The following is a 23,347-nucleotide window of genomic DNA, read 5'->3' on the forward strand; positions in this document are numbered from 1 at the left end:
AAAGACCAGATATTATCCATTATCTTAAAAAATAACTTTTGAAACTTTGACTATTAATTCTTGAAATGTTTAGTTGAAACATATATCGTATGGTAGGTTTTTCTTTACAAGTACTTTCATAATTCTATAATTTTGTTAGATATTATCATTATATTGTATAAAAAATAGAATAGTGGCCAAAGTTATATACCAAACACCGAAAAAAAATCAACAATGTTGTATGTTTTAAATAGAGAGGTACTACTACTTCGTCCTCCCTAAAATACAACGTGTCCTAGTTTTGATCAGGAAATATATATATCAACATTTAAAATTTTTGACTAATAATTGAATCGTTAGATTTGTCTTTGCAAATATTCTCACATGATATTAATTTTGTAGTTATTCATATAACATAGTATGAAAATAAATCAAAGAGATCAATGTTAGAGACCGTAAACAAAACTAAGTAATGTCATAACTTTTATTTTAGAAACTGGGGGAGTACTTGATAACACCGTATCATGGCGCTCGTGTGCCACGATTTTTAGTTTAATAGTGCAAGGTACCAATTAATTGCAGTTGCACTAATTGGCAGGAGTTCTGTATATATTTAATTAACAAGTAGAGATAAAAATTTTGAACTGATGTATCTCTTTCCAAAAAAAAAACTATGATCGATGCAAACTTGTGTCAATAATAAAAGTGGTGGCCCTCCAAGCATTTGGACGTTGAGACTAGTTTATATCTCGTCATGTGAGGCTCCTGCTAGTTAAAAGTTAGTAAAATTGTGAGGACAATATTGTGTCCTTCAATTTACAGGTTTATGCAGAGTGCACATATATATATATACCCACCATGCATTGACCATTTCGTTCTGTATATATCTATCTCTCTGCCGCCTCAAAGTCGATATGATGTGTGCTGTGTGCAGTAATTCAGTATCTGCAGAGAAGCATTGCAAAATATATATAGTGTGCTAAGTATTTCTAAAGATATGGTTATTAGGAGACCTTTTAGAACATAAAAATTAAAATGGATGTTATTACTTTGTCAGCAAGAGATATCTACTTCTAATTTATAAATTGGGTACTCTCCTTAGATATAATTTTGTCTGAAAAATAATACTCTTTCCATCCACAAAAGTTAGACATATTTCACATTTGAGTTTTTTCAAATAATTAAGTTGATTTTATTTGTAGCCTTTATGCATTTAAAACTTAAATGAAGAGAAATTAAATGCTTGAAAACCTAAGAAGTCATCTAAATACTCGATCATTGGTTGCATGCTTACATTCACTCCTGGATTTTGTAACATTCAAGATGATTTTTTTTGTCTTGATGACAAAAGGTAGTATGTGTAACTTTTATGGATGGAGGGGTAGTAATCAAGGGCCTCATGATGATGAGATCAAGTAGCAATGAACAACATTAGTTTACCTCGTTGCTGGTGTGCACGTGGATCGATTCGTAGTTTACACGGTCCCCTACAGTTTGGTTAATCATTGTTTGTTTTTAATTTACTAAACCAACAGTTTACTAGGATGCTGCTCGTCGCTTCCCAATATTAATCTGTTGTCGTCTGAATTCATGCGATCTGGGACAAAGATAACATTAAGAGAAATTTTATGGTACTCTTGTCGAGAGTACCAAAAATTTTTAAATGCCAGCTAGCTAGTACTTCCTCCGTACTCGTAAAAAAGTCGTTTTGAATAGCGACACGGTCTCCAAAGCACAGCTTTAATTTTTTGTTTCTATAAAAATATTTATTGAAAAGTGATATATGTATACTTTTATGAAAGTATTTTTCAAGACAAATCTATTCATATACTCCCTCCTTCCAAAAATATGAGTCCTACTTCTTTTTGCACCAAGACCAAGAAGTAATTAATTCATTCACCATGTGAATAAACTAATGAACATGCAACCAATAAGCATTAAATGGCTTCTTGGGTTTCTATCAACAATTTAATTTAGCACATAATGACTACAAATAGGACTTAGACTTTTAGAAAAACCAAAGAATGAAATAGGTCTTAGACTTTTGGAATGAGGGAGTAATTTTTACATTCTCAAACTCAACAACTTAAAAGTTATTCATGATTTATATTCCCTAGGTTTGATTTAAACATTGTCCTAAATGACTTTCTTTACGAGTATGGAGGGAGTACGTATTTATCTTCAAAATAGCTCAAATATTAAACATTTGTTTGAAGAAATATAGTCTTCAAAGTACAAATGCTAAGTCCGCATGTTTCTCTTACTTCTCTCACCGTCTATGAGCGAGTACTAATATTGTATAATTTGATAGACATCCAAATATTAAGATCTTTATTAATGGACATTATAAAAATAAGGTTTTACTTACAAACATCATAAAACTTAGTAATTTACTGGACAGTAGACACTACGATAATAAAATAATATATATATACACTCATGCCAGTGAGAAGCCGTATATATGTTACTCTCTCCGTTTCGAAATGTTTGACGCCGTTGACTTTTTAACACATGTTTGACCGTTCGTCTTATTCAAAAAATTAAATAATTATTAATTCTTTTCCTATCATTTGATTCATTGTTAAATATATTTTGATGTAGGCATATAAATTTACATATTTCACAAAAGTTTTTGAATAAGACGAACGGTCAAATATGTTCTAAAAAGTCAACGGTGTCAAACATTTCGAAATGGAGGGAGTATGTCAGTTTTGCCTTTTTTTTTTTCTTTCACCATCTTCTTCTTTGTTCCTCTTCTCTCCCTCTACCGCGCACATGCTACTCGTGTTCTCCAGTTGCGCTATGTGAGCTCGTCCATCCGCACACACTTGCTCCATCCATCTACCCTCACTCAGCAGTCAACAGTCAGCAGTGGAGTGCTACGCGGCATGCGACACCGGAAGAGAAGGGATCTACATGAGATGGTTTGGATTTTGACTGGTTTTGATCCTGAATTTAAATCTTCATATAAAAGAATTTCATATTAGATTATTTGATGATTTAAGTTCCCAATTTTAAAAAGCTGTATATATCTGATTAGATATAGAAACCGGATAAAAAAATACCCTTCTCTAAAAAAAATAAAAAAGAAAAAAGAAAGAAAACCGCACCAGACCAAACTACCAAAGCCAATACACATGCATGCATAAGGGCATCTTAATATTTTCAAAATGGTTCTCTCTCAACAAATAGATAGAAAATAATAAAATAATAATCGCTGCAGTTTCACCTCCAACAAATTATCGAGTTTTGAGGATGTCCAAAAACAAAGCATCGTTTTTACAGTACCCACTAATAAAGACAGTAATATTTTAAATATTACTTCCTCCATCTTATAATATAACGAGTATCAAATGAATTACTATATAGTACAGCGAATATATGCCTTTACGTTGTTATTATATTGTGTACTCGTACTATATCGTGAACGGAGGAAGTATGTAGCAAATTTTGCTTACTATTACCTCAATTAGGAGTCTACATGCATGATGCCCTCCCTCGTGTGTGTGTGGATGTGCACTCCTGTACTACTCCTTGGTGGTGTAAGTACAGAGTGTACATACGTATCGGTTTTATTTAAATGGATATGCTAGAAACTTTCGTAAGTTTTTTTTCTCTAAAATTCCCATCTTTTTGACCATTGGATCGCCTCAAGATTTGTGCATTAAGAGAAAATTTTGTTAGAAAGAAATTTTTACACGCGTCATGCATAAGATCCTAGTACTATCTAATCAAAGCATTGTTGAATGGAAGTTTTAATAAGTTACAGCGTAGTTACGGTACAGTTACAGTGTAGTTACAGTACAATTACAGTATAATTATAATTCAATTATACAATAATTATATTTGAAAGTTTCTGAAAAAAAATTACGACAATTTTTTAGCTTGTGCTTCAATCCCGAAATCAATTGGACTTTTTTTTACTGTGTGCTTCAAAAAAAGAAACACACAAACAATTGACTTCTTTTACCCTCACCGAGTAGTACGCCGCATGTGATCCACACCAACTATGTGGGGACTGAAAGTCTGAAACACACTGTCGCTCTTATCTCTTTTCCTACACAGACTAGCATGCATGCATGTATACCAATCTCTTTTGTTCCTTTTTTTTTCTCGATCCGCACACACACACACACGAAAGATAGCACAGTGAGAATCGTATCGTGTAGTAGGTGTTCAGAATTTCAGATCAAGCTAGCCATGCTCAATTATATATGGTCGTGAATCACGCTTGCTCTCTCCTAAACAACATTTTTTTTCCATGCACGATTCGTTTATATATACCCATGTTAATTTGCTGGATGTATACTTACATGTATATCAATCATTGGTAGGCCTGACAAAAATACAGAAAACGCCGGGCTTTCGAGTTAGGAAATATTCCTACATAGTATATCAGACGCTAATGAGAGGGCTGTGTTCTAAAAAAAAAAGTTCTCAGAAAGAAATGAGAGGGCTGACAAGTGACAAACATCCCAACGGGGATTGCCTGCAGTACTGCTGGTGCAGTAGCAGTTGCTGACATGTGAGCAGTACTGCAGAGGATCTGCACTCCAAACATCCGTATATTTGTGCAAGAAAAAGAGAATGGGGGCACCAACTGCCACACCAAAAGGATTTACATCAAATTAACGATTTACTTGTGGGGTAGAATAATAATTAATAAGATAGTACACAAGTTATTTTTTTAACTGTGTCTTGAAAAATGGCAAGCATATAAAGCACGTTTTTGAACGCCCTCAACAGGATATGAGTGGGTGAGAATATATAGTATGTACAGTAAAAAGGTACTGTTAAGGACTTTTGATCAATTGAAAAATAACTCATTTTCTGATAGCCAACATTTGTCACACGATGGCATTGCTCAAGTCTTTAATACATATTGATATAAACTCCTGACAGATATAAGACATGCGCATGAAAACAAGCAAAATGGATGGTTAGATAAAAGTTTCACTAAATTGTTACAGTTGTTGATAAATATTCTTTCAGTGGGTAATATATAAATTGCCGGAAACAACATACCAAATGAAGAAGATTATATGTCCCTTTGGTCTTGAAATACATAAAATTCATACTTATCAGAATGATTGCATACTTGGGTGAGTATACAGATTTGGATCAATGTTCGGTGTGCAAGGCATTTCAGTATAAGTGTGAAGATGATGATGGTGGAACTAAAAAAAATGTACCAAGCGAAGAAGATTATATGTCCCCTTGGTCTTCAAATACAGAAAATTCACACTTATCGAAATGATTCCATATTGTATCGGGTGAGTATGCATATTTGGATCAATGTGATGGTGGAACTAATGGTACAGTGAAAGAAGAAAAAAATGCCTGAGAAGGTGGTGTGATATTTTCAATTGTCTCTCGTTTGGAACGTTTGTTTGCAAACAAGAAACATGCTCAACTAATGTGTTGGCACCACAAAGGGCGTAAAAGGGATGGAATGGAATAATAAGACACTCAACTGAGGGATCTTAATGGAGAAAGATAGATAGGAAGTATATAAAACATTTGTGTATGACAAGAGGAATGTCCGGATTGTACTCAACACAGAGAGCATGAATCCATTTGGTGACATGAGACGTCGCCATAACGCATAGCCAGATATTGTTATTATCTACAACATTCCTCTTTGACACTGTTTGAACTGCAAATACATCATTAATTCATGATGCCATTTCTAATTTAAGGGCCTAAATAACCTGAGAACAATATTAATGTGTACTTCGAGCCACTGATAGAGGATCTTGGAATACTACGAAAGGATGGTGTAAGGATGTGGGATGTGCACAAACGAAAGCACTTCACCTGTCAGGTTGTTTTGTTCAAGATAAATCAATACTGCTCCGCTCTTAGTAACACGTTCGGCCAGACAGTGAAGGACATAAAAGCATATTTAAGGTGTATGGCCCAGACAGAAGACAAGTGATTGAATCACTACCGGAAGACCGTTTATATGCGTGATCGAATGTTCCTTGGACAGGGTCACTATTACAAGAGATTTCTATGAGACGATGAAAGACGGATCACGTCCAAAGTTCATTGCATGCTGGCAGTGAGATCTGGGAGAATGTAAAGGATATCAACATTGTATTCGATAAGTGAATGGAAGCGTACGTGCATCTACATCAAGCGGTGAGACATCTCTTTCGAAAAGGAATTGAAATCCGTCTTTCGGAACTTACCATCCTGGAAAAACTTGGATATACGTCATGCAATCGACGTCATCCGCGTGACATAGAGAAGAATGTGTGCGAAAGCTTGATCGGAGCATTGTTGAACACGGTATGCGTACACGGTACACGTGAAGAAATATGTGCGCGAAAGCTCTAATCTCTCTAGCACGGCCGGATGAATCAACCACGTACGCGGTACTCCTCGTCCTCGCGATCCGAGTCCGACGACGACGAAGCCGCCACGTCCGCCCGCCCGCCCGCGCGCGGCGCCAAGGCAAAAGAAAGCACGCCGCAATGGCGCCCATGCAAGCAAAGCATGTGCGCGCGCGCGCGACCCACACGCACGCTTCTCACGTACATATCGATCGCAAATATCTTGTGCACCTTAAACAATATTCAAATCGATCAGCCTCTCGTTCAGTCGTTCGATCGCTCGCCTCCTCCTCTATAAATAGCGGGCCAGTTTGCTCGTACAACTCACACACACTCATATCCACTACTACTACTAGCTACCGAGCACTGAGCACTGCACTCTGCTGCTCTAGAACTGAAGCTTTGCATTGGTTGGTTAGTGAGAGATTAATTATTCCAAGATGTTGGGCGGGATCATCGGCGGCCTGACGGGCAACAAGAACGCCCGCCTCAAGGGCTCCCTCGTCCTCATGCGCAAGAACGCCCTCGACATCAACGACTTCGGCGCCACCGTCATCGACGGCATCTCCGAGTTCCTCGGCCGCGGCGTCACCTGCCAGCTCGTCAGCTCCTCCCTCGTCGACCCCAGTAAGCTCACACACACACACTCTCGCTGACTCACATGGCTCGAGCTAGCTAACGCCGGTGGCGTCTGCAGACAATGGGAACAGGGGGAGGGTGGGGACGGAGGCGAGCCTGGAGCAGTGGCTGACGAGCCTGCCGTCGCTGACGACGGGAGAGTCCAAGTTCGGGGTGACGTTCGAGTGGGAGGTGGAGAAGATGGGCATACCCGGCGCCATCATCGTCAAGAACAACCACGCCGCCGAGTTCTTCCTCAAGACCATCACCCTCGACAACGTCCCCGGCCACGGCGCCGTCGTCTTCGTCGCCAACTCCTGGATCTACCCCGCCTCCAAGTATCGCTACAACCGCGTCTTCTTCTCCAACGACGTAATTAACTAATTGATCAATCAATCAACCAAATTATAATGCTATTCGTAATCTAATCAAACGTCTAGTAGCTTAATTAATTAATTGACTGGTTATATTGTTTTTTTCTGCTAGACTTCACTGCCGAGCAAGATGCCGGCGGCGCTGAAGCCGTACCGCGACGACGAGCTCCGCAACCTGCGCGGCGACGACCAGCAGGGCCCGTACCAGGAGCACGACCGCGTCTACCGCTACGACGTCTACAACGACCTCGGCGAGCCCGACTCCGGCAACCCTCGCCCTGTCCTCGGCGGCTCCCCCGACCGCCCCTACCCTCGCCGCGGCCGCACCGGCCGCAAACCCACCAAAACTGGTACACTACCCACGAATTTTCGTACCTGGAGTAGTACGATACTGTTGAAAGATATTCCCTGCGTTTCAAATTAAAAATCATTTTGATTCTTTTTCTTAAAATTTAACCAAATTAATAGAAAATAAAGCAAAATTTACAACATCAAATTAGTTTCATTAAATAAAAAATTAAATTTATTTTGATTATATGTTTATTTTATATTAGAACTTTTTTTAATTTTTTCTATAAACTTTATCAAACTTAAAAAAAATTAACTAAAAAAATCAAAACGACTTATATAATATAAAACAGATGTACAAAATTTTATATTAGAAAATATCGCACTGCTATATTGTTGAATACTAAAAAATCACTCGCTGACATGTGGGACATGTAACTTTGTAGACCCCACCGCGGAGAGCAGGCTGTCATTGCTGGAGAACATCTACGTGCCACGCGACGAGCGGTTCGGGCACCTGAAGATGGCCGACTTCCTGGGCTACTCCATCAAGGCGCTCGTCGACGGCATCGTGCCGGCGATCCGCACCTACGTCGACCTCACACCCGGCGAGTTCGACTCCTTCAAGGACATCCTCAAGCTCTACGAGGGCGGCCTCAAGCTGCCCAGCATCCCGGCGCTGGAGGAGCTCCGCAAGCGCTTCCCTCTCCAGCTCGTCAAGGACCTCATCCCCGCCGGCGGCGACTACCTCCTCAAGCTCCCCATGCCGCACGTCATCCGGGAGGACAAGAAGGCGTGGATGACCGACGACGAGTTCGCCCGCGAGATCCTCGCCGGCGTCAACCCCATGGTCATCGCCCGCCTCACCGAGTTCCCGCCGCGGAGCCGCCTCGACCCGGCCAGGTACGGCGACCAGACGAGCACCATCACGGCGGCGCACGTCGAGCGCGGGCTCGAGGGGCTCACCGTGCAGCAGGCGATCGACGGCAACCGTCTCTACGTGGTGGACCACCACGATCATTTCATGCCCTACTTGTTGGATATCAATAGCCTCGACGACAACTTCATCTACGCCACGCGGACGCTGCTGTTCCTGCGCGGCGACGGCACGCTGGCGCCGCTCGCCATCGAGCTGAGCTTGCCGCACCTGCAGGACGACGGGCTGATCACCGCCAGGAGCACCGTGTACACGCCGGCGGCGCGCGGCGGCACCGGCGCCGGCGCCGTGGAGTGGTGGGTGTGGCAGCTCGCCAAGGCGTACGTCAACGTGAACGACTACTGCTGGCACCAGCTGATCAGCCACTGGCTCAACACGCACGCCGTGATGGAGCCCTTCGTCATCGCCACCAACCGGCAGCTCAGCGTGGCGCACCCGGTGCACAAGCTGCTGCTGCCGCACTACCGCGACACCATGACCATCAACGCGCTGGCGCGGCAGACGCTCATCAACGGCGGCGGCATCTTCGAGATGACCGTGTTCCCGCGGAAGCACGCGCTCGCCATGTCGTCGGCGTTCTACAAGGACTGGAGCTTCGCCGACCAGGCGCTCCCCGACGACCTTGTCAAGCGCGGCGTCGCGGTGCCGGACCCGGCGAGCCCGTACAAGGTGCGGCTGCTCATCGAGGACTACCCGTACGCCAACGACGGGCTGGCCGTCTGGCACGCCATCGAGCAGTGGGCCACCGAGTACCTCGCCATCTACTACCCCAACGACGGCGTGCTCCAGGGCGACGCCGAGCTGCAGGCGTGGTGGAAGGAGGTCCGCGAGGTCGGGCACGGCGACATCAAGGACGCGACGTGGTGGCCGGAGATGAAGACGGTGGCGGAGCTGGTCAAGGCGTGCGCCACCATCATCTGGATCGGGTCCGCGCTGCACGCCGCCGTCAACTTCGGGCAGTACCCGTACGCCGGGTACCTCCCGAACCGTCCGTCGGTGAGCCGGCGGCCGATGCCGGAGCCGGGAACGAAGGAGTACGACGAGCTGGCGCGCGATCCGGAGAAGGTGTTCGTCCGGACAATCACCAAGCAGATGCAGGCCATCGTGGGGATCTCGCTGCTGGAGATCCTGTCCAAGCACTCCTCCGACGAGGTGTACCTCGGACAGCGCGACACGCCGGAGTGGACGTCGGACGCCAAGGCGCTGGAGGCGTTCAAGCGGTTCGGCGCGCGGCTGACGGAGATCGAGAGCCGCGTCGTCGCCATGAACAAGGACCCCCACCGCAAGAACCGTGTCGGGCCGACCAATTTCCCCTACACGCTGCTCTACCCAAACACCTCCGACCTCAAGGGCGACGCTGCCGGCCTCTCCGCCAGGGGCATCCCCAACAGCATCTCTATCTGATCTCCATCTCATCAGATGAGGCTGCTTCACGGAGGCGCCAGCGTGGACAAGAGTAGTTTTACGGTGGTCTTTACCGGTAGTATTTTACTTTCAATAATTGCCATGACATCCGGAGGTGTCATGGAGGATGAATTGGTTGTGTAATTTCCCTTTCAGTTCCTAATAAAGAATAAGGAAGCATATGGTTGTGTAGCATTTTCAAGCAAATCCTCCATATATCTACCATGTTTTGAATTGAAAGGACTGAATTACCGAAAATCCTTTGATGAACATTATCTGAAGACTTAATAAGTTGGATTAATGTCTAACAAACCATTAAGTGATTTTAATTGTCTGTAAACTGATGGCAACAATATGAACAAAGAGCAAACCACTAGTGAATGTGAATCAAGCCAATAGAACTCATCTCAGGTCATAACTGAATGATGTGAACTGTCAGTAAACTGAGGCTATTCTTGATGCCTTTCTCCTATTTTCTTATACTAAACATTTTAATCAGGCAAAATAGCATTTTCTAAGTTTGGTTAGCCTCCTAAACCGACGAAAGGGAGCAATCCGAGGGAAGTGGGGCCCACCGTTTCTTCCCCGCCCCAACCTCGTAACGGTCTCAACACTTTTCTCGCTTCCCGCCATTTTCTCGTCGCCTCACACTCCCCTCCCCTCCACACATACACACCCAACGCTCTCCCACACCTCTCGCAGTTCTCTCTTCTTCCCCCCCTCATCTCCGCCGCCTCGCCGCGAACGGGACGCCGGCCAAGAGCTCGAAGCCGATGAGAGATAGCGACGGCGAAGGGGCCGGCGGCGGCCTCCCGCGCTCGCACCCGTCGAACCTGCCGCTGCCGGCGCCGCACTCCGACCCAAACCTCCAGTTCTCCGGGACGGACGATGACTTCTCCAACCGTCACAGCAGCTCGTCGGCGACGGGCGGCGCGAGCCCCGGGTACTACTCCGACTACCCGTCCAGCTTCAGCGGCGAGTGCTCGCCGTACAACATGTCGCCCTGGAACCAGACCATGGCGTCGCCGTGGTCGCACCACAGCGACGCGTCCATGGCCGGGCTCGGCGGCGCGCCCGCCATGGCGCCCGGGACCAGCCTCATCGGCTCGCTGGTGAGGGAGGAAGGGCACATCTACTCGCTCGCCGCCAAGACCGACACCCTGTACACCGGCTCCGACAGCAAGAACATCCGCGTGTGGCGCAAGCAGAAGGATTCCGGCGGGTTCAAGTCGTCGAGCGGCCTCGTCAAGGCCATCGTCATCTCCGGCGAGCGCATCTTCACCGGGCACCAGGACGGCAAGATCAGGGTGTGGAAGGTGTCGCCCAAGAACGGCCTGCACAAGCGCGTCGGCAGCCTGCCCCGGCTGCGCGACTTCCTCCGCGGCTCGCTCAACCCGTCCAACTACGTCGAGGTCCGCAAGAACCGGACGGCGCTCTGGATCCGCCACAGCGACGCCGTGTCGTGCCTGAGCCCGACGGACTCGGCGCAGGGCCTGCTCTACTCCGGCTCGTGGGACCGGACCTTCAAGGTGTGGCGGATCAACGACTCCAAGTGCCTCGAGTCCGTGGTGGCGCACGACGACAACGTGAACGCCATCGTGGCAGCGTTCGACGGGCTGGTGTTCACCGGGTCGGCGGACGGGACGGTGAAGGTGTGGAAGAGGGAGCTGCAGGGGAAAGGGACCAAGCACGTCGCGGTGCAGACGCTGCTGAAGCAGGAGCACGCGGTGAACGCGCTCGCCGTGAGCGCCGTCGCGCCGGTGCTCTACTGCGGCTCCTCCGACGGGCTCGTCAACTTCTGGGAAGGGGAGCGCCACCTGGTCCACGGCGGCGTGCTGCGCGGGCACAAGAAGGCCGTGTTCTGCCTCGCCGCCGCGGGCTCCCTCCTCCTCAGCGGCTCCGCCGACAACACCATCTACGTGTGGCGGCGCGACGGCGGCGTCCACTCCTGCCTCTCCGTGCTCACCGGCCACACCGAGCCGATCAGGTGCCTCGCCATCGTCGAGGACAACAAGGACAACGCCGCCGTGCCCGTCGACGCCGTGGACAGCAGCTTCGCGTCGGGCTCGTCCACGCGGTGGATCGTGTACAGCGGCAGCCTCGACAAGTCGATCAAGGTGTGGCGCGTCGCCGAGGACGCGCCCGACGCGCTGCTCCATGGCCCCGGTGGCGGCGACGCGCCGCAGATGTTCGACCGGTACCCCGGCGACCCATTCGGCGCCAGCAGCTCGTCGTTCCGCTAGAACAAGCGCCCGATCAACCAATGCACCATTTTGATCAGTTCCAAGAAGAAATTTTCACCTTACAATTGGGCAGATCAACGTCATGAACCTCTCTGATGGCTAACGGTTTGAGCGAATTGAAGGAAATTGCTGGGTTTTGTTTGTTACACGTCCTATATATACTGTGATGAAGACAAGTATGAAATGAATAGCATCATCATCATTTCTGGCCATGAACATCTGAAGCTGCAACGGCAAGTGGTAGAAATGAAGAGCATATATAGGTAAGTTTGCTTTCAGAAAGTGGCCGGGGGGAATTTTTGATACATGCTCATATATCTGATGTGTACTAGTTGAAGCCGCGACTTGGTATTCATCTTAAGGATCGATTGGAATCAAGATTAATTGGGAACCAATAAAAGGGATAATTTCAAACTGTTTTTATAGGTTGACGTTAGAGGATTGTTAATTACCCTCTTTGAAGATTAGCACCAAAAAAGTTCATCGGGTGCTTATTCATATGTAGTATTCCCAGTTTATTGTGATGTTCAATGCAAAACTTATGCTCAGTTATGTTTCAATTTGGTTTATCCTTTTTATACATACTCCACACTTCTACTTGTAACTTCATGATGGAGAATGCATGATTCCCTAATGAACAGTCTGTCAGATTTAACAACAAAGTTCGGTTCAAAAGAAAAAAAAAGATTTGACAAAAAAGAAAAATGGGCGATCAAATTTGGCCCATAAGAAGGGGCCATCTCTACTGTTGAATCATCACTTCACAGCCCAGCCCATTCTAGATACACTAATGGACCGTCCAACTCTCCAGAGGACCACAAATAGGAAAATCGAACTCTGAAGCAGTCCAGCTCTAGCTCAGATCTTGTGACAGTCTGCATGCAGAACAGTACAGCAAAATTTTGTTTTCTGAAAGAAAAAACGGAACAGTACAGTACAGCATCGTAGCTGGAAGCCTGGAATCACATGTTATGCCCTCCCTGCATCCGATATTCCGATCGATCTGTCCAAACCCCAAACCTGCAGGTGCATGACCGGAGCCAAGGGATTAGATGGCCGTTGTTATATCCAGCCGGCACCTGCCACTGACACAAATAAGTGCAAGGCTATAATTACCAATGCACAACTAACCACTCCCTTAATAATACAATCATCATTCGATCAGCTAGCATATGATCAGAGAGCCTGAAAAACATCGTCATATCTGAGGATGACACTGACGCTGCACCAAACCCCGAACAAACAAACAAATTAATCATCATGCACGCAGGGAACGGAAAAGAGGCAGCAGTAGCTACACCGACTTACTCCCTTCGTTTAAAAATAAACTAACTTTTTAAAAATAAATCCGAACAAACAAACATTTATTTATGAGCCTCACTGAGGTGCTCTCGAGTTATAATAAAAATTAATTTGAACATCTTATTTAATCAAAGGGTTTAAATTTATTTATACTACAACCCTAGTTAGTGGTAGTAGAAATGTGGAGGGGTATTATTGTTAGAAAAAATAGATGCGAAGGGTATAATCATCATTTAGCAGTGAATAAACTTTTTTTTTTGCCTTTTTTTGATGAAATATGAGCGATACTAGTGTAATAGACTATCAATGATCGATTTAGCTGTGAAAAAACTTAAATGACAAAGTAACTCCTACTTATAAAAGTAAATTACTAATTTATCTCAATTTACCCTTAATAATACTGGTAGTATAATTTATGAATTTATCCAGAATTATTTTCAAAAGTTATTTTTTTTTTCTGGAATGGAGTGTGTATTACCGTTTTCTTTTCACTCGTCTCTCTCGTGTCGTTGTATCGATCGGCCAAAAAAAAACTTGTGGCGCCAACTCCTCCCGGTCCTGGTCCCGGTCCGACCTATTCGCGCGCAGGCGAGTCGCCGGCTGGCTCACGTGCAGAGTTGCAGTCATGCAGCCGCGCGCCAACCACCGCGACGGATTTGCCTTCAATTTTGCAGCTTCTCTCCCCGACGATAATAGAGACAGTCTCTCTCCAGGGATTTGCATATATCCAAGCTAGTAGTGTAATACTAAGAGTACTAGCTAGCTTCAGATGATGACAATTCGCCCGTTTCTCCCTGCTTGTTTGTACGTAGCCGATCGAGCTAGTGCTTAATTAATTACCTAGGGACATTCTGTTCTCTCAGATAGTTCTGAGCAACATTCCAAAATACTTTTTTAAATGGGACATGAGATCGAATTAACCAAATCCGATGGATGTTGCCCTGCAGCTAGCTAGCCATTCCTTTGTCCCATGCTGCACCTGATCGAATAGTGGAGTAAGTAGTACTGCTGCTAATTAATCAGCTATAGCTCCTGCGCTAAATCCAGGGCCTGATTGATTAAACAAACCGAAGACCGCCCAAACCGTTGCCATTGGATAGATCACATGAATGCAGTGGCTTTATCTAGCTCAACTAATAATCGCACAAACAAGCTCGAAAAAAATCAGCATCACCGGCATTGTAAGCTAGGAGAAATGACAAATCCAATTAAGCAGTAATGGCGTGACCCAACCAAGATGGAGATGGTTGGAGCTGTTGGTCTGAATGGGGCTAAGCAATATGGCAGAGGTTGAATGCTGGAACTGTTTATCTCTTGGTGTAAATGGCGGTTGGCAACATGCAATTACTAGCAGGAGCTCCAACCCCGGCCTCTCAAAGGCAACAGGCCACGAGCAAGAACATGGTCCTGCAAGGAGGAGGCACAGTCCGTGCAACACCTTGTGCTTTGATTTTAACTAGCAGTCTAGTACACTGTATGTACTAGTATTACTTTTATCAGATTTATTTTGGGGAATCACAGATATGCAGCTAGCTTAATCTGGAGCATATTTACAGTTACAGACTTACAGCAGCAGCAACACTGGTTTTCTGAAACTCTGTATAGGAGCATAGCATATCTGAAATCCCAATTATAATGTTCTTATAATGTTCAGCTCGTCACAGCGGCCAAATGCCCACATATTTTGGCACCTTTCCCCTTCTCTCCAACCACCATGCATTGGTCTCTACTATCCAGTGCCAACGCATCCGATCAGGCCACTGTCCTGGTCTGATGCAACCATGCAGGTATATATGCCATGAGGCAGCCTGTTCTTCATCAGTTTCTAGTTCAATTTGAAAAATTTATGGTACCATATTTGTATACACGTAGTAATCGATCGTGACCTCGTGAGTATATTGTCACCTGCAAACGCAAGGCAGCCATGCCCCTAACCGTAGTGTCAGTGACAGTGTAATCTCACAATCAGTCTGCGTCACATTCACGAGTAGGGTCGTTAGCTCGTCTTCAATGCGCCGTATCAGCTACGTAGCATTGAGCAGCTGACCTTTCGTTGTGATCTCATCGACCCATTCATTCACTCATCCTACCGACATATGCTTGCATTGTACTTTCTCCATTTCATAATATAATTTTTCTAGCATTGACAACATTAATATATATGTTCCTCGCAAAAAAAACATTCATATATATGTTAATGAATCTAAATTATGAAACGGAGGGAGGGAGTATATTTGTTTCGTGTAATTTCGCAGTTTCATGTTCATCATGGCGCCCGTGCATTGCTGGTTGGGAAAAGGCAGAAGAAAAGAAAGGAAGGAAGCAGGAGAGGAGACCGGTGCTAAAGCAGAGGAATTGCACACGAAAGTTTCATAATCAGGTTGCCTGAATCTAAAAGCAAAGTAAAAAAAAAAGATAGTACATAAATCGTTCAAAATCAAACATGATAGTATATCACTACAGTTAACTGCTGAATTGTGGGTCAAAAAACAAACATTAGTCAGGCGCTGACGAGTACCTAACACAAAAAGGATATCTGAAACCGATGCAAAATTCATTCCTGCAATCGGCTGCAGCAGTAGTACTGATCATGGTTTGTTGGTGAAAGATTGTTCTTTTCTGCTGCAAAGACGAAGGAAGATGACCATTCTTGCATCCCTGTTCCTTTTGTCGCCTCCGACCTTTCATTCCCACTTTTCACAAAGTTTTTCTTGTGTGTTGACGCAAGAAAGAGCATCGATGCTTTCCTCTTTTCTTTTCTTTTTCCCTTTTCTATTTTTTCCTAGCCTTTTCTTCGCTGTCCAAATCCAAAGCGTAGACCAGGCCAAGTAGGTCTCCCCTCCAAACAACTTTCCAATTTAATCCCCAAATGGAAGCAAAAGCAAAGCAATGGAAATGTGATGATCCGCTCCGCTCCCATGGCGGCATGGAGTGGTTAGCTCACACACCTCATCACAGATTCACAGTATCCATAATCCATAGCGTTAGACCGTTAGTTAATTAGTAGATAGTAGAAGAGTAATTAAAAGTGGAAACAAATGATGAGGAGAGATTTGGTTAGACCAGGGAGGAGGAGGAGGACGAAGGAGACGTAGCTTTCCATACATGTCATAGCCAGCAATAACTCGGAGCAGATGAGAAGGGGAGAGAGAGAGAGGGTGAACTTGGAGTGGGATTCTGAGGCCAATTTATTCGCGCCCTAAATACGCCTACCCACCCTCCCAATTGCACTACTGCTACTATACGGCGAGAGCGGCGGGTGTATGTAGCTTTGCTTCCTCCTCCTCCTCCCGATTCCCGAATCGCCGCGGCTCAGAGAAGAAGGCGGCGGCGGCGGCGGAGATGTCGTCCGCAGTGCGCGGCGGCGCGACGAGGGGCCAGGCGTGGTAAGATTCCCTTTCTTTTGTGGTGGTTTTGTTTATACCACCGGATATTGCGTTGGTTTCGCTGGGTTTTTTTTAATTTTTTGGGGTTTTCTTGGTGGGGATGGGCGGCAGGTTCTGCACGACGGGGTTGCCGAGCGACGTGGTGTTCGAGGTGCAGGACATGAGCTTCCACCTCCACAAGGTAGGGTTTCGTTTCTTCTTGCGATGATTGTGTGAGTTGTCTCTGTGTGTGTGCGCGCTCTGTTTTTTCTTGTGGTGGAATTCGGTGACCGCCCGCATTGTGCTCGACGAAATTCCCCTGAGGGTTTTGAATGGCGCAGTTCCCGCTCATGTCGAAGAGCCGGAAGATCCACCGCATGGTGATGGAGCACGAGGCAGAGCAACCGGCGGGCCAGCGGCGGCGAAGGAGGAGGAGGAGGAGGAGGAGGAGTGAGGGAAGCAATGCTGGAGAGGAAGGTGATGAGCAGACGGAGATAGAGGAAGCAGAGGAGGAGGAGGAAGACGAGGAAGAGGAGGAGGAGGGGCAGGCGTTCTGCATTGCGTTCCCGGACTTCCCCGGCGGGCCGGGCACGTTCGAGACGGCGGCGAAGTTCTGCTACGGCGTCCGCGTCGAGCTCACCGCCTGGAACGTCGCGCCGCTGCGGTGCGCGGCGGAGTACCTGGAGATGACGGAGGAGCACGCGGAGGACAACCTCGCGGCGCGCGCGGAGGCCTTCCTGGAGCAGGCCGTGCTCCGGCACCCCGGCGAGGCCACCAAGGCGCTCAAGTCCTGCGAGGAGCTGCTGCCGCACGCCGAGGAGCTCGGCATTGTCGGCCGCTGCGTGGAGGCCATCGCCGCGCGCTCATCGGCCGCGTCGCGCTCCTGGTTCGACGACCTCGCCGTCCTCGGGCTGCGCATGTACAAGCGGGTGATGGCGGCCATGGCCGCGCGCGCCGACGTGAGGACGGAGGCCAGGGAGAGCTGCCTCGTGTCGTACGCCAGGGGCACCATCCCCGGCCTGTCGAGGTCGATGCGGCGGCGGCTCGCGTCGGCGCCGGTGTCGTCGGAGGTGGAGCAGAGGGACCTCCTGGAGGCGGTGGTCGCCAGCCTCCCCGCCGACAAGTGCTCGGGGCGCGTCGTCACCGCCAAGTTCCTGTTCGCGCTGCTGCGGACGGCGCACATCCTGCGCGCGTCGGACGCGGCGTGCGCGGCGCTCGAGCGGAAGGCCGCGACGCAGCTGGAGCACGCCACGCTGGAGGACGTGCTCATCCCGAGCTACTCCGGCGCCACGGAGACGCTCTACGACGTGGACTGCGTCGAGCGCGTGGTCAGGCACTTCCTCGCCGAGGAGGAGGACCACGGCGAGGCCGAGGCGTCGACCTCGGCGGCCGCTGCGATCACCGAGGAGGCGCCGGCGCCGGCCGCCACGACGCTGTCGCGGCCGTCCGCCGTGGCCATGGTGCACGTCGGCAAGCTGGTCGACAGCTACCTCGCCGAGATCGCGTCCGACGCCAACCTGAAGCCCGCCAAGTTCTGCGAGCTCGCGCTGGCGTTGCCGGACCACGCCCGCGTCTACGACGACGGCGTGTACCGCGCCGTGGACATCTACCTCAAGGCGCACCCGCGGCTGGCGGCGGAGGAGAGGGACAGGGTGTGCGGCGTGGTGGACTGCAGGAAGCTGACGGTGGAGGCGTGCACGCACGCGGCGCAGAACGAGCGCCTCCCGCTGCGCGCGGTGCTGCAGGTGCTCTTCTTCGAGCAGCTGCAGCTCCGCCGCGCCATCACCGGCACGCTGCTGTCATCCGCCGGCGCCGGGGCCACGCAGACGCGGCTCCACCTCCACCGCTACCAGCAGCCACGGCCGGCGGCGATGGCGGCCCGGCACTCCGCCGACGCCGGCGGCGGCCGCGGCGAGGCGGCGTGGCGGTCGACGGCGACGCAGGACAGCCAGGTGCTGCGGCTGGACATGGACAGCATGAGGAACCGGGTGCAGGACCTGGAGCGGGAGTGCTCCAGCATGAGGAGGGCCATCAAGAAGATCGATGGCCGCAGCGCCGCGGCGTCGCCGCGCCACAGCGACGCCGGAGACGACGACGTCGCGTCGGCCGACGGGTCGTCGAGGCCGGCGAACTGGCGGTCGCGGTACGGCTGCAAGTTCAGCACGCAGGTGTGCGACTCGCACGCGCGCAACGTCGTGGCGTCGAGAGCGTCACGGATGGGAATGAGCCCATAGGCGAATCGTCTGAATTCTGAACAAAAAATCGATGCTCGAGATGAAAATGATTTGAGAAATCATCCAACGTTGCCAATCGAAGATCCAGCCAGAAATCGCCCCATCTGTATGATTTCGCACGCTTACGTTGCATCGTTCGTGTGCACGAACGCCACTGCCATTCGACACGGAACATAAGGGATCCGTGTGTGTTGTATGTATGTACGAAATGCCATTTTGTAGCCTGTCATCTGTTACGTTTCATGTGTGCTTGTCGACTTGCTGTTTGTACAAAAGCAGTCGCGTAGATTTGAGTTGTCAGGGTGTACAATACACGTGCAGGTGTTGCCGGCCTCAGAAAGCACAAGCTACAAAGTTGGATTTACCCTTCGATCCGTACATGAAATGGATCTTGTGCCGTAAATAGATCCAGTAGAAATGTACAGATTGTTGATAACTTGATATCGTCGTTTTTTTTTTCCTCTGGTGTTCTGAAGATGAAGAAACAAATGACTCCTCCCTGAGAAGCATGCAAACTGAGAGCTGAGCAAAATGGGTTGGAGCATGGTCCATGGATGGAATTGCTTCATTAACATGCCTTCTGTGTTAGCTGTGTCACTCTGCATTGTGGCATTATCTCTACCATTCGATTGGACTAACTAAATTGTAAACTGAATCTTTTGGTCATCGTAAAGCCTGAAATGTAGCAGAAAGTAGGCACTCTCGATCTACTTTACCTGCACAGTCCACTTCTCTACAATATTCTTGTACTACAAGTATTTGGTATAGTGCTATACTTATAACTTATCTGGCATTTCTGGCTTATTTTGCACCGCCACTGATCGTGCTCCAAATGCATCTGCCGGGTTGGCAGATGTCCCAACTCCCAAACACACTCCAGCAACTTTTATTTTCCTCTCGAGTGCCCAAACCTTTGTGACTGCCTTTTCAGTGCTCTGCCGCAATCTACTTTTGTTGAAATGCACTCTTCAGATATAAAAACATGTAAACAATAGTCTGTTGGTGCTATGTGGCATAATATATCACGACAGATGGGAGACATACCGGTAAACAACGATGCTTTACCCAACACTCATGAGCCCTAAACAGATAATGTTAAAATACAGATTGACTTTAAACGGCATCATGGATTCATGGCTGTCTGCGTTTGTTGTCGGAGAAGCAGCAGAAGAAGTTCAGCGCATGATTTTGTTCGTTATGTGGCTTCAAAATTCGAATCCATGGCCTGCTGCCGGACTGTTGGCAATGCCAAGCCCATGGGCCATGGCTATTGGGCTAAGAAGCTAGCTTAGAACTTTTCTTTTCACTTGCTTCGGTCCATCCCTTGTGAGGCAAAAAGTAATGGCTTGTATAGTTCAATTCCTGTTGGAATCGAGAGAGAAAATTTCCACATTCCAAAGGAGGCTTCAGTTGTGTAATTCAACGAAGTAGGGGATGTGCTCCTGCATATTCCAGTTATCCTGTATATTCTGAACTCCAAATACAGGGTACTTGGAGTTCCCTCCAGGCCACTAATAATACTTCCTCCGTTTCACAATGTAAGACTTTTTAGTATTGTCCACATTTTTATGGATATTAATGAGTCTAGACACATATGAATATTTAGATTCATTCATATCTTTATAAATATGGACAATTCTTAAAAGTCTTATATTGTGAAACAGAGTTGTGAAACAGAGGGAGTACATACGAGGGCGAAGACGAAGCTGTACGTGCTGCTGTTTCAGTTTGTATGTGCAACTATGCATTTTTTTTTTGTCTGACGAAACCAACGGCAGCAGGAGTTCAGAACTTTGATGACCTGACCTACTCCCTCCATTCTACAATAAACCTCGTCCTATAATGTTAGAATGTGACGCATCCTAAAAGAGTACTCTCTCTATTTCACAATGTAAGTCATTCTAGCATTTCTCACATTTATATTGACTAGCAATAGTGCCCGTGCGTTGCACCGAGTGATTACGGAGTGTGTACACTGACAAAAAGTGTTGTTTGGTTTAGACAACTAATCTGCTAAAAAAATTGTTTGTTTTTGGATAAACTAGCTGGGTGGCCCGCGCAATTGCGCGGCTAGCACCGATACAAAATTATCTATTTTTAATATGATTTTATATAATTTATTCAATAGATATTTTATTGTCTTAAGACTTTGAAAGACCAAATCATATCATCCCCCATATTTCTAATTTTGTAACTTTTATAAAAATCACATCAGTTGCTACCCCTTACTTTTTTGTCACCATTTCTTTATTTGCTTGCTCGATCTACCATGGCTTATATTTATTCTCCTTTTAAAATTGGATATTTTAGTTTTTTGAGTTTATTGTCTCATTGGGTTTTATTTTTTTATTTTTAGAAGTCCCATTAAAAGCTGCCAATATACTTCTCTACGGCCCATCCGCTGCTTCCTCTCTTTATTATCATTGGGATTTTAAAAATCAAACATAATTATCGTTTGAGTTTAAATTTTACTTTCTAGAGTCCCACCAAACCGTCTGTACTCCTCTACGGCTCGCCCGCTTCTTTCCACTCTTTATTATATTTGAGATTTTAAAATCGAATGTGATTATCATTGAGGTTTGTTTTTTTACTTTTTTAGAAATCCCGCCACCGTCGTGACGTGCTGCTTAACGGCATGTCCGTCGTCACTCCTTTTAATTGTCATTAGGATTCTATTTGGGGTTTTGTTAATAGTTTTTAGATGTTCCATCAGCTGTCACCACTCTACTCCTTTACAGCCCGGTTACTTCTTCGATATTTATTGTCATTTATCATTGTTGTGTTCTAGATGATTTTTTTTGAAATTTCCATATTTTTCATTCCGATAGATTTTTTTTATAAATTATATTCCTAGTTGTTTTTATTCTATTTTCAGAATTTATTTTATTAATTATTTGGAATTTTAATTAATCTCGTTATGTGTTCTAGATGGTGTATTCTTTAAATAGTCTTTATTTTTTATTATGAATTTTAGTTATTTTTAAATTGCATTCCAAGTTGAACTCTTCTTTTATTTTCTTATTTCTAATTTCGGATTTTATTTTATTTTTTTATTTTAAATTTTAATTAATCTCGTATTGGGTTCTTATATATGCACTTGTATGAAATGAGGGCACTATATTATTTTTCTGCTGTTGCAGCCTAAGCGTGCTGGCCTGGTATCTCCACCCTATATATGTGCGGCAATGTATGTTGGTTTAGAATCATAACTCTATACTATACAGTTCTGCAATTGATTTTTCTAAACGGACAAGGACTCCTAGTGCGGATTGTATGATCTATAATTAGATTGATATGATTATCTTTTGTACAGTAAATCTAGACCATTATTCTTTTAGTAATTTCAAATTTGTATTCATACTTGAACTCTCTTTTTTCTTTTTTCTTCTAATTTCAGCAATTTATTTATTTATTATTCTGAATTTTAATTAATCACGTATTGGGTTCTTATATGGACTCCTCTTTCAATATTGCTTATTTTTAATTCCGAATTTCAATTATTTTTCAGATTGTATTTCTATTTGGATTCTTTTTTTCTTTTTCTCCGATTAATGTGGGAATTTCTAGCCTCCACAGCGAACGTGGTGCCTTCTTTTCGAGCTGTCTTAATAATATAATAGATAATCTGCTATATATTTACGGAATATATATGATGTTTAGTTTGGATGATTTGTAGCATGAGAGAAAATGGATGGACGAACAATGCGACTGTCTTTGCCCAAAAGGCGACGGATGGAAATTTGTATGATGAACGGAACGGAGTGTGGACAGTAACCAAAAAGTATATTAGATAATTAGGATTTAGTTTTTCATGATATGAGCCCTTCAAAAAAAATATATTCTTAGAAATTAAAAAGTTGTAAATCAAAAAAGAAAAAAATGCCCATTAGCCCTGACTTTTCCGGCTCAAGTGAGCGAACCATGAGTCCATGATGGCAACCACCCGGAGCAACAACGATGACATCACAACACGGCCATGAGCGATGTACTCATGTCGTCCATGTCTCCGGTGAGCCCCTGCAACAGTGGAGACCCATGACCGAAGCGAAGCCGACCGTGTTGCACGACGCACTGGTCAAAGCGACAGATGTGAGGGCGACTTAGTGGAGCGACGACGACGAAACTTCCGTGCGGAGTTAGCTGATGCCACGGTGTAAGAGAAGGAGGTGGGAGACCAGCTTGTGGGGAAGATGGGAGCCAGACACGCTGGTGCGGACGACACGTGCGGCGTGGCGGTGGCGGTGGCGACTGAGGTAGGCGCTCTA

The 23,347-nt window shown here is 46.3% G+C and overlaps 3 protein-coding genes across 3 annotated transcripts; all 3 read left to right on the forward strand.

Moving 5' to 3' along the window:
* Positions 1 to 6,642: 6,642 nt before the first annotated feature.
* Positions 6,643 to 10,133, forward strand: LOC127768645 (linoleate 9S-lipoxygenase 2). Its single transcript, XM_052294267.1, has 4 exons — positions 6,643 to 6,944; positions 7,015 to 7,307; positions 7,422 to 7,659; positions 8,044 to 10,133. Exons 1-4 carry the CDS (start codon positions 6,758 to 6,760, stop codon positions 9,936 to 9,938), a joined length of 2,613 nt encoding a protein of 870 aa, XP_052150227.1. The 5' UTR covers positions 6,643 to 6,757; the 3' UTR covers positions 9,939 to 10,133.
* A 498-nt stretch (positions 10,134 to 10,631) lies between these two features.
* On the forward strand, positions 10,632 to 12,831 carry LOC127768648 (protein JINGUBANG-like). The gene has a single exon (XM_052294270.1). It carries the CDS (start codon positions 10,712 to 10,714, stop codon positions 12,179 to 12,181), a length of 1,470 nt encoding a protein of 489 aa, XP_052150230.1. The 5' UTR covers positions 10,632 to 10,711; the 3' UTR covers positions 12,182 to 12,831.
* A 3,704-nt stretch (positions 12,832 to 16,535) lies between these two features.
* Positions 16,536 to 19,808, forward strand: LOC127768646 (BTB/POZ domain-containing protein At5g66560-like). The gene is made up of 3 exons (XM_052294268.1): positions 16,536 to 16,869; positions 16,981 to 17,050; positions 17,190 to 19,808. Exons 1-3 carry the CDS (start codon positions 16,826 to 16,828, stop codon positions 19,080 to 19,082), a joined length of 2,007 nt encoding a protein of 668 aa, XP_052150228.1. The 5' UTR covers positions 16,536 to 16,825; the 3' UTR covers positions 19,083 to 19,808.
* The last annotated feature ends 3,539 nt before the right edge of the window (positions 19,809 to 23,347 follow it).

The sequence above is a fragment of the Oryza glaberrima genome, chromosome 3 (genome assembly GCF_000147395.1).
Source record: "Oryza glaberrima chromosome 3, OglaRS2, whole genome shotgun sequence".
Taxonomy (NCBI): Eukaryota; Viridiplantae; Streptophyta; class Magnoliopsida; order Poales; family Poaceae; genus Oryza; species Oryza glaberrima.

Bases quoted from the DNA above. Each gene is read 5' to 3' on its own strand.
- LOC127768645 (XM_052294267.1), top strand. From the start codon at position 6,758: ATGTTGGGCGGGATCATCGGCGGCCTGACGGGCAACAAGAACGCCCGC. The intron at 6,945-7,014 runs GTAAGCTCACAC...TGGCGTCTGCAG, and splicing joins CTCCTCCCTCGTCGACCCCA to ACAATGGGAACAGGGGGAGG. The intron at 7,660-8,043 runs GTACACTACCCA...GTAACTTTGTAG, and splicing joins CCGCAAACCCACCAAAACTG to ACCCCACCGCGGAGAGCAGG.
- LOC127768648 (XM_052294270.1), top strand. From the start codon at position 10,712: ATGAGAGATAGCGACGGCGAAGGGGCCGGCGGCGGCCTCCCGCGCTCG.
- LOC127768646 (XM_052294268.1), top strand. From the start codon at position 16,826: ATGTCGTCCGCAGTGCGCGGCGGCGCGACGAGGGGCCAGGCGTG. The intron at 16,870-16,980 runs GTAAGATTCCCT...GATGGGCGGCAG, and splicing joins GCGACGAGGGGCCAGGCGTG to GTTCTGCACGACGGGGTTGC. The intron at 17,051-17,189 runs GTAGGGTTTCGT...TGAATGGCGCAG, and splicing joins TGAGCTTCCACCTCCACAAG to TTCCCGCTCATGTCGAAGAG.